Source organism: Bicyclus anynana, chromosome 20 (genome assembly GCF_947172395.1).
Source record: "Bicyclus anynana chromosome 20, ilBicAnyn1.1, whole genome shotgun sequence".
NCBI classification, from domain to species: domain Eukaryota; kingdom Metazoa; phylum Arthropoda; class Insecta; order Lepidoptera; family Nymphalidae; genus Bicyclus; species Bicyclus anynana.
This window is the reverse complement of record NC_069102.1, coordinates 10679168-10690144: the sequence shown is the minus strand read 5'-3', so window position 1 is coordinate 10690144 and position 10977 is coordinate 10679168. Positions and strand designations below refer to the sequence as shown.

General features: G+C 35.2%; 1 protein-coding gene and 1 long non-coding RNA gene across 2 annotated transcripts; one reads left to right on the top strand and one right to left on the bottom strand.

Moving 5' to 3' along the window:
- Window positions 1-241: 241 nt before the first annotated feature.
- Window positions 242-2528, top strand: LOC128199230 (uncharacterized). Its single transcript, XR_008251889.1, has 2 exons — window positions 242-348; window positions 1602-2528. It is a non-coding gene; the product is annotated as an uncharacterized LOC128199230 (long non-coding RNA).
- Window positions 2529-4200: 1672 nt separating this feature from the next.
- On the bottom strand, window positions 4201-9063 carry LOC112058017 (uncharacterized). Its single transcript, XM_024098675.2, has 6 exons — window positions 8950-9063; window positions 6074-6113; window positions 5942-5983; window positions 5792-5848; window positions 5049-5102; window positions 4201-4531 (listed from the first exon to the last, which is right to left on the bottom strand). The coding sequence occupies exons 1-6, from the start codon at window positions 8959-8961 to the stop codon at window positions 4350-4352; spliced, it is 387 nt and encodes a 128-aa protein (XP_023954443.2). The 5' UTR covers window positions 8962-9063; the 3' UTR covers window positions 4201-4349.
- Between the last annotated feature and the right edge of the window lie 1914 nt (window positions 9064-10977).

Here is a 10977-nt window from a genome sequence, read left to right as displayed (position 1 = left end):
GTGAATAGGCTAGCAGGTCAATAATATCTAATTAATATTTTAAACTATCGAGCTACGATCTCGATTGTTCTAATACACCCTAGATCATTGCGTGCATTTTATCGTGTACCTATGTATACCTAAGCATGACAGTTTGATTGATTCCTTATCATCTACGATCTCTAATGATATTAATCTCAGCAAATCCGCTTGTATTACCAGTAATTAATAATTGGTCCATTGTTATATTTTTCTCATACAAAGCGTGTGACAAAGGATATCTGGAAAGCTGATATATATAACCTCCTTTCGATGAGTATAAGGTCAGTGTAGATAATAAATGAAACATTGAAGATGTCCCGAATACCGGTGAGTAGTTTTTTTGACAATAATTATTATTAGTTTTCAATTATACCCTTAATTAGTTAAGCGACTTCTAAATGGGACATCCTGGATCTGTTATGTATGTTCCTAAAAACTCAAGTCGAATCAAAATCGGTGTTCGTATTTAGTTGAAAAACAAATATTAGACTGGCGAATTTAGTCGTGCAGACCAATTCACTAACTTTGACGTATGTTAGTTAATATGCATAGGGTAGGGGTAGGGCAGGGTAGGGATAGGGTTAGGGGTATCGAGTTTCACGCGGACGAAGTATCGAGCTTCCGCTAGTGATTTAAATAATCATCAACACTATAATAAGACTATAAAAATAGTGAATACAAAATCACGTGATTTAGTTTGTCAAAAATGTTGGTAAATTTCGTATATGTCTTCTAATATACGTCAAAGTTAGTGAATTGGCCTGCTGAAGTTGTGAATCACAACTGTCAGGAGGTTTAGAGGATTTTTGGTGAAGACATCAGCACCGCCGTCTTAAACTAGTCTGGGTGCCCGTGGGCACTCGAGAATTTGGGGCCCTTTTGGAAGTTAAAAACAGCGAATTATACTATTATTTTTTAAGTATAACCATTTATTTTAAGTAATTAAATACAGTGTGATAGAATTGCTGCTGGTTGTTTGGTTACGATTACAATAACGATTTCATTCGAGATTTCTGTTGAGTAAAATCTTCTATAATTCCTTAAAGTCAATTTTTGAAGCATATTGAAATTGTCAGTCCTTTGGGACCCCCTGACAATGGGGGGCCCTGGGCACAGGCCCCGTGTGCCCGTATGGTGAAGACGGCATTGGACATCAGTCGACCTCCTCCGAGACATTGAGTTATGTATACAGGGTGCTGGGAAGTATTTCCAATAACTTCTGGGTGTTGACGAGTCCACTTATAGGAGCCGAATTCCATAACTAATATTTTTTAACTAAAAAAATAAAAACATTTAAATAATTCTGACTATCCATGTAACACACGCCTCTATCCTTGCATTTTGAAATTTTAAAGTTTGGCTACGTCATAATTATAAGAATAAGGGCACATTATAAGATCTATTTACAATAGTAATATTATTTACTCAAAAGAACATTTTTTAATTAATTTTGGTAAAGAATATTACCTCAGAGTAATGGGAAATCGGGAGTATTTTATATCATGCACCCCATAGCATCCTGTATATCATGTGATATCTCGGATCGTAAAATTATCCTCATGTTTCATGTTTCCGTATAGATATTCCTGTGCATCCTGGTCCTAACCACGGCAGTGCTTTGCGAGGATCCGCCCACTACGAAGGATGAACACCAGAAACAAGATCATCCGAAACAGGATCATCCAAAACAGGACCATCCAAAGCTGGACCATCCGAAACAAACAGGCTCAATCAACCCTCCCGAACAACATTACAAAATGCCCAAACAACCTGACATGCCTGATATGAAAACACCGCAAATGCCCAATTACAACCAGAAGTAGTATTTAGAATTTGTAGTGTCAATATGTCCAGTTCTTGAAAATTGTACTTAAATTGATTAGTATGGAACATATACAATTTTAATTGCATACGTTCATTCAAATTATACATTTTCATTTTACACCCATTGTAATTTAAAAGCTATGGTAGTATTATTTTAGTATTATTATATGTATACCAGTAAGAAACAAACTAGAAGGCTTAGGTTAAGGAAGTGATGCTTGTTGAATTCCAAAAGATTCTACTTATCCATATCTTGATTTGTGCTGGTTTACAGGACCCAAAAGCCAATGGATTAAATATCATTAGAAAGGTCTAAAAAGTTGGCCAGTAAAATAGTTCAAATCTAATGCGGCAAGGAAGTACCTAGTCGTACGTATGCCGTACGAATTATACATATATAATTATTCATACGGATATAAGATTATTTTTTAATTTTTTAATAAACCAATTCGTACGGTTTACGTGTATATAGTCACTTCCATGCGACCACGAATCCAATATCTATTTATTAATTTGTCTAATATCTGTTAATGTGTTGTTTTAAGAACTGGACTTTCAACTTTCAATAAAAACAAAGATAGCTGGCAATGTTAAACTGACTATGTGAAATATGTAGGTACCTTCTATTATATTTATGTAATTTACTTTAGAATATGAAGCATAATAAATTCAGTTGCAACTGTTTCCTGAGTTTTCATCATCATCGTCATGCCAGCCGATGGACGTCCACTGCAGGACATAGGCTTTTTGTAGGGACTTCTAAACATCACGATTCTGAGCAGTCCGCATCCAGCGAATGCGTCTCGCTTGATGTCGTCAGTCCACCTGGTGGGGGTGTCGACCAACACTGCGCTTTCTAGTGCGGGGTCGCCATTCCTGCACCTTGGGACCCCAACGTCCATCGGCTCTTCGAACTATGTGCCCCGCCCATTGCGACTTCAGCTGCGAGACTCGTTGAGCTATGTCGGTGACTTTGGTTCTTCAGCGGATCTCTTCATTTCTGATTCGATCACGCAAAGATACTTCGAGCATAGCTCGTTCCATCGCCCGCTATGTGACAAAGAGCCTTCTTATAAGGATCATAGTTAGCGACCAAGTCTCGGAACTTAGGTCATCACTAGCAACACGCACTGTTCGAAGACTTTGTCTTCAGGCACAGAGGAATTTCGGACGAAAAGATATCGCGAATTTTTCCGAATTAGTCCCGAGTCGCTTATTGAACAACGAATGTTATTTAAACAAATAATACCTAAATATTGTGTACAATGTCGAGTTGTTTATCAGGAAGTGTAAAAATTATATATACATAAATATAATGTATGTAAACACTTAATTGTGTATATGTGTAGATACGCTCAGTGGAATAACTGAGTTCGGATCACTTTTTGCGGTGATTTTGTAGGCACGTAACATATCTATAGAATGAAATATCGTTGATTATAAGTGTGTTTACGTACTCAACTACAATTATTACAAAAAAAAATTACAAAAAGCAAAATTAATTTCTAAGTTAAAAATATACGTGCATCCTTAATTGAAATATCGTGTAGTTCCTATATCCAATAACTTCAACGTAATCAAAATTAACTGAATTACGTATATTACCTCATTAAAAGTACATATATTATATACTCGGCCATACATAACGCAGCAATGTAATTGATCATTTCATTGTATTTTCGCATCATCATTGGAAACGGTTCATTGCATACGTGAGGCAATAGGTACATGAATTATTCATAACTACGAGGAATTTCACGCAACTATTGCATTATATTGGCTGCCTCGTCGTGATAGCCTAGTGGATGTGACCTCTGCCTTCGATTCAGAGGACGTCGGTCCGGTGCATTCATTTCAAACATTTCATTATGTGCATTTTAAGAAATTAAATAACACGTGTCTCAAATGGTGAAGGAAAAACGTCGTGAGAGAACTTACTTACTTACTTACTTAAGCCGCTTAAATCATGAAGTTTCAGGATTTTCAGACTGTTCCATCAGAAACGATTTTAATTAATACGCCACTGGCTTGGCACCGCCTTCAAAGTGATCAGAAGGTAGCACAATTATGATGTTATTTTACGCTTTTTAGTTTGTATTTGTGATTTTGAAATCGGTGGATTTTTTTTGTTAAAAAGATTTGATTAAGAAATTAAATATCACGTGTCTCAAACGGTGAAGGAATAACATCGCGAGGAAACCTGCATACCAAAGAATTTTCTTAATTCTCTGCATGTGTTAAGTCTGCCAATCCGCATTTGGCCAGCGTGGTTGACCTAATCCGTCTCATTCTTAATGATGGTGATGATGATGATGATGATGATGATTGAATGATTGATAAAATGATACTAGCAGAAAACAACCAAGATATTTATTAAATAGGAATTACAATATAAATGTTATTTTATATATTTTTTTTAATATTTTTCTTAGTAGTTATACCACCAAACTTTGAATCTGAGTACCATGAATTATAAAACCGTTTGTTTATTCAGGTAGGTATATTTAATATCCGTGTTCCTGATATCCTCCTCGGTGGCGATGTCCCTCAGATCCTCCATGGCCGCTGTGGCCACTCTGACCACCTTGGCCGAAGCTACCTTGACTACCTTGGCCGAAGCTACCTTGACCACCTTGGCCGAAGCCGCCTTGACCACCTTGGCCAAACCCTTTGTCAGTACCGAATCCTGAAGACAATAAATTATAGAGTTATGGGTAAATATATAAAAAACATAAAAAAAACTAACAAATCCCCCCCCCCCCCCCCTTCTGATATATATTGTGACTTTTTAACCAACTTCAAAAAAGGAGGAAGTTCTCAATTTGACTGCATCTTTTTAGAGTTTACTCCTTGAAAATCGATTTTTAATATATAGCCCCCTGTATGAAAAAAATATGGACAGTAAAATTCGTTGAACGAATGACAGCGTTACGTATTTGTGCGCAACCTATTCTGTGCACCTTTCACCATGTGCTGTTGTTAGGCGCTCACGCCGCGGCCTGCTGCTCCCCAGTTGCGCACCTTTCACTTTTCATGCGTAGGTATTGAGTCGTACAAAGTGTATGCTGCGGGGCAACATACACCTATTTAGACAGTCGATCTGAAAGAGTAAATTCCATTCGTGCGTCGGAGCTGACACTTTTTTTTTATTTGTAAGTATGTAGCTCGATAATTCCGCCAACTGTGGCCTTATGTTTATTTACCTTGTCCAAATCCTTGTCGCTCTCTACCAAAGCCGGATCCATCACCAAATCCACCTTAAAAAAAAGTCAACATAATCATAAACATAAATGATATTTACTAATGAACGCCGGGGTCTTCATCACGTGAAATCAATTTTTTTTCACAAATCCCGCGGGAATCATGGACTTTTCAGGGTAAAGACAGAGGATGTTATAGAGGCTACCTCTATTAAAATCGGTTCAACCGCCACAAAGATTAGCCCGGACAAACAGAAAGACAGGCAGACAAAAATTTTAGAAAAGATTGACCCAATGTGATATTGTTTCGACTATCAGATAATAGTTTAAATAACCGACTATCCGATTTAAAGGGCTGCAGCATCACAACATTTCTGAAAAAACTTTAAAAACGGCTAGCGCAATAAATAATTGTTATTCATTTACTGCCGTGCTAGCCTAGTGGATATGACCTCTTCCTGCGATTCTGAGGGCGTTAGTTCAAATCCGGTCTCGCATGCACTTCCAACTTTACAGTTATGTGCAGACCAGAAATTAAATATCACGTGTCTCAAACGGTGAAGGAAAAACATCGTGAGGAAACTTGCATACCTGAGAATTTTCTTAATTCTGTATATGTGTGAAGTCTGCCAATCCGTATTAGGCCAGCGTAGTAGACTAATAGCCTAACCCCGCTCATTCTGAGAGGAGACTCGTGCTCAACAGTGAGCCGAACAGGGGTTTTTAATGATGATTTATTAACTTACCTTGACTATTAAGCCCGCCTTGCCCCTTTCCAAAGCCGGAGTCAGAATCACGATGTCCTGCACATAAATAATAAAATGAGTAAATAAACAAATATATTGACGATGAATATATTAAGATGATGAATTTGCATCTAAGTAGATAATAGTTACCTCCTTGTTGATCCCGATCTTCACCGTGGTAGTATGGACGGCCTGTAAATGTAATAATAATTATTATAATAACTTATTAATTAACTTAAATTTAAAAATTGAATAATAAGTTAATTTCCAAATAAATCTTACCATAAGCCACGGCCGCTAGCAACAGTAAAAGGCAAAGTACCTGAAATGGTTCAAAATTCAAGTGATGTGGATTTAGACACAAACAACTAACCGCCTTGGTGATCCAGTGTTTAGCATATTCGGCTTTGGATCAAAAAATCCTAATTTCGAAGTTTTAAAAAATTACTAATAATTCTCAGCACGGAGTTGGGAATTCTTATTATAATCCTGTACTTCGCAGAGCAGAGAGCTGACGGTCTCGATCGTTATCATTAAAATATTAAATCTGGCTCTGTATCCCCATTTTTTAGACGGAGGCCTTAGCCAGCCAAATAACTTGATGTTTTTAAGCTGAAAAGGCAAAAGTATCAAAAAACTTGGACCTTGCTTACTAGATTACCGCCATGTGGAATGAATAGGTCATCTATTATTGTTCCAATAGTAGTTTCAGTCAATGAGTTATAGCAAAAAGTTTTGACCCACACCTGAAGCTTTCGCTTAACTGCTGGATCGACTAAAGAAGGCAGTGATTCTTGACAGCGCGTATTGTACTCAATGGCCAGCAGCGGGAGGGTTGTTTTTTTTTGTTTTAAATCTTTAATTGTATTTTGTATCCAATTATTAGCATTTATTAAAAATTAAAAAAGGACAAATAATAAATAAATAAAAATAAAAATCGTTTATTTCACTTTCTAAATTTACATAAGTTAGTGCGAGTTTGGAACCTTCTTTTAGGAGTAGTAAAACTACTTCTGTATTAGAAGGCTCCGCTCTTCCATAGCCAGTACAGTACAGAAATATCAGATTCTAAATGAATATTAATAATAATAAATAAATAATCTTTACAAAATTATTATAATAGATTGTTTCACATGTGTGTGTTGGTGTGTGTTGGTGTGTGTGTGTGTGTGTGTGTGTGTGTGTGTGTGTGTGTGTGAGTGAGTGTGTGTGAGTGTGTGTTTTTCAGGATATAAGTTTTAATAAGGATTCTACTTCTTCATAATTCAGTGACGATAAATATTTAATAACAGTTTTCTTGCACTCCTTAATTATTACTGGGTATATGTCGAGTTTTTTGTTTATCTTATTATATAAAACATCAGATTGTAGACAGAACTGTTTTCTAGCAAAATAGGTTCTAGCCCGAGTGGTTTGCACTACAACATCTTTACGCCTTTTGCGTAGTTTGAGTGGTGTAAATGCCAACGATTTGTGTTTTCTCAACACAGTGTGCAATATATATAATTTTCTAACTGAAAGCAACTCGCACTCAGCATATAAATTAGTTGTAGGATATCTATAAGGTTTGGAGAGCATAACCTTTAGAAGTGAGCGTTGAGCTCTCTCAACAGCTAGAAACCTTATCTTTGCCGCTCCACCCCAGACTGGTATACAATAACTTATTATAGATTGAGCCAAAGCTAGATATACTGTGTTTAGAAGCTTCTTAGAAGCTATATGTCTTAAGATTTTGAAAATCCAAATGAGTTTCCTAATTCTGCAAGATACTAATTCAATATGCGCAAACCAATTAAGTCTGTGGTCTAACATTACTCCGAGATACTTAACAGTTTGGACTTCCTTCAATGTTGGGCAGTCACAAAACTCATTATTCTGCAGACAAGAGTGAATAGTTATGCCAAATTGCGCTGGAAGTGACCGCTCACAAAGAGAAAAACATATATAATTAGATTTTTCAGCATTAAGGGTCAAGAGGTTATTGTTAAGCCACATGGAAATTTTAGCTAGACCAGTCTCAGCATGTCTGCGAACATCATCCCAAGTGTTGCCAGTAAAGACAACAGCAGTGTCATCTGCATAGGCGAAAATTTTAGCATTAACAATCTTGAGGTTACACAAATCGTTAATATATATTAAAAATAAAGTAGGTCCAAGCACACTTGGGGAACACCATAAGTAATATTAATATCATTACTGCAATAGTTTTCAATTTTGATTCTTTGAGTGCGCTCTGTTAAATAGCTTTTGAATAAAGATAGGGGCACATCTCTAATACCGATAGCTTCCAGTTTCTGTAAGAGCAATGGAATAGAAACAGTATCAAAGGCCTTTTTGAGATCTAAGAATACTGCTAAGCATTTATTTTTGCTATCCAACTGGTTAACAATTTCATCACTGAGTGCCAGTACAGCGTCTTCGGTAGATTTTCCACGTCTGAAACCATATTGGAAATCAGATAAAATATGACGTTGTTCTAAATATTTCATAAGTCTATTGTTTGTTAATTTTTCAAGAATTTTAGATATCGCAGGTAATACTGAAATTGGTCTATAATTACAGATATCATCGGTATTACCACTTTTGAATACTGGAGTAACTATAGATTTTTTTAGTGCAGTAGGAAAAATGCCCTTTCCGAAACATAGATTAGCAAGATGAACAAGGATTGGTGTAACCAAAATATTAGCCAGTTTCAGATATTCTGTTGGGATACGATCCCATCCAGAAGCACTTTCTGTCTTTAAATTTATTATTAAGTTACTGACTTCTTGAAAGTCCGTATCTAATAAGCCAAAAGATGAGAAGTGCAAATAAGAAGGTGGCGCAGCCACTCGAGACGTATGGTGTGGACTCTTGGGGACACTTTCTGCTAGATTTTTCCCAACATTTGCAAAATAGCAATTAACATGATTGACGGATTCGGCACAGCTTGCCTTTATATTCAGTAAATCTGAGTTTTTATTTTTTGTATTACCTAAATTAGTAAAATTTTTGATATTTTTCCACAATGCTTTGTAATTTTTAGCTGAAGTTTTTAACTGTTCTCTTTCATAATTGCAACAATAAATAATGATAGAAAAGTTACGAATTGCGTTAGACGTATTAGGTATGATAACTTATTTCAGTAAATCATGAAAATAAATGAAAATACTCACTTTGAAAGTCATATTTGCAGTTTAGCCACTCGCCTGTTTACACTAAGTCGGGAGAGCATCTCTCACAACTTTATAGCCAACAATTATCTTCTCAATGTGATCGTTTGACCCCAACGTGATTTGTTTTGCAAACAAATGTGATTTACATATCTGCCCTAATTGTGTTGTTCGTATTGCTCTTGTTATTGTGGAATCTACCCAAAATGTCTAAATGATGGTAGATGTTAAGGGTATTGACTAAAAATTGACACGAATAATTTTACTCCGGCTAGTTGTCTCAACTGATGACAAAACAGCTAAATCATTTTTTGTGCAAAGGATCAGTCTGGTTATCCAACACGGAAATGCAGCCAGTATTCTTGCCACCATTCCAGGTGGGCAAGTGATAGTCCTGTACCTATACTCGTAGCTATTGGGATAAGTTAGCTAATCTTTCTTGTTATATTCTCGCGTTATATTAAATAATGAATCATTTTGGTTGTTTGTTTTTTAGGGCTGCGTTCCTCAAAAGGTAAAACCCTTCTAGAATCACTATTTTGACCATCTGTCTGTCAAGAACCCTATCTCGGGAACTATCGAAGTATCTAATTGAGTTGAAAATAAAAAAAACATATCTTGTTTACAGTAAAATGTATATTTTGACACTCGTCAAAGTGTCAAAATATACATTTTTTTACGTTAAAAACTAAGAGATGTTTTCACAGCTTCAAGGGAATGAAAATAAACTTTCCGTCAACCTAGAATTATGTAGCAAGTATTACCATAAATTACCACAAGTAGGAAAAAATGTGAAACTACAAAAAAAAACCCTTTATCTGAAGTAATCACCTTGGAGGTTAAGAAAATATGTACTTTTAAATGTGTACGGACCCCTCGGTGGGCGAAACTCACACTAGGTTGTTTTTTTTATTTAAATAGGGAGTCTGACAATCTTGTAATAAATCTTAGCAAATACGCTTTTAATATTATCAACTCGGATGAAACTGTAATTAAATTATTCCGATAATGAAACCGTTAAAATATAATATGAGACGTTTGGAGAGAGGGTTGGTTTTTCAAAAATAACGTAAACAAAATAAAAAATATATAAACAAATATGTTTATTAATATTATAATTAAATAAATTTAAAATTATTCAAGTTTGTACAAAGTATTCTTAAAATCTAAATAAATTTTCATTAAGCTGCGCGAATTTTATCCATTCATCCGTCCATGCTGCGGTCATTACCTATCGAAAAATTATAATAATTATTAATTTCACTGATTAAAAAAAGGATAATTAACGATAATTGTTAATAAAAGTCAAACATTATCACCCTCCATGCCCTTCAACCTGCATGGCAGGAGCGAGGTGTGTCTAAGTCACATATGCCCTCTCCTACAAGAAGAGAGGTCTGTCCCTGTGATGGCCTTAAAACAGACTGTTATTGATGAAATTAGAACTTGAACAGGAGTATAGAGTTTCAGACAAGAGAAATCAGATTACAAGATCATAGGGGCAAAATGGAACCAATTAAAATAATAAAATTTAATTTAACCTATACTATTTAACTGTTCATTCATAATTATCAACAATAAGATTTTAGAAAATAAATGATATCAGTTTACGTTTTGCGATTTAGTATCGTGCAGGTATTTTTTAAAACTTACAAAATTATGAAATAAATATGATATATTACAGGATTATTACAAATACAATACCTTCTTAAATCTACTTCTTTTTATAATAGACTTCGGGATCGGGACCTGTAACAATTAAAATTAATTTAATTTTACACTTATTTCATTTATTACTATTCAATTTTCAGTGTAATTTAATCTAATCTAATAGGTTTATACAAAGAGGAAAGATCTTTATTTTTGTATGTAAAGAGTAAATTAAAAAAAGTACTGTACCAATTTGAACTATTCTTTCACTGGAAATAAAATAGAAAGCTATATTATCAGTGAATAACATTGGTTATATTTTATTTCCGTATTCCCAGGGGAATGGGAACTATGAAACGCGAAAGCGCGAGGTTCTGCTGA

Coding starts and splice junctions, on each gene's coding strand:
- LOC112058017 (XM_024098675.2), bottom strand. Junction 5,849..5,941: donor AGATCGGGATCAACAAGGAG/GTAACTATTATC, acceptor ATTTATGTGCAG/GACATCGTGATTCTGACTCC. Junction 5,103..5,791: donor AGGCGGGCTTAATAGTCAAG/GTAAGTTAATAA, acceptor CTTTTTTTTAAG/GTGGATTTGGTGATGGATCC.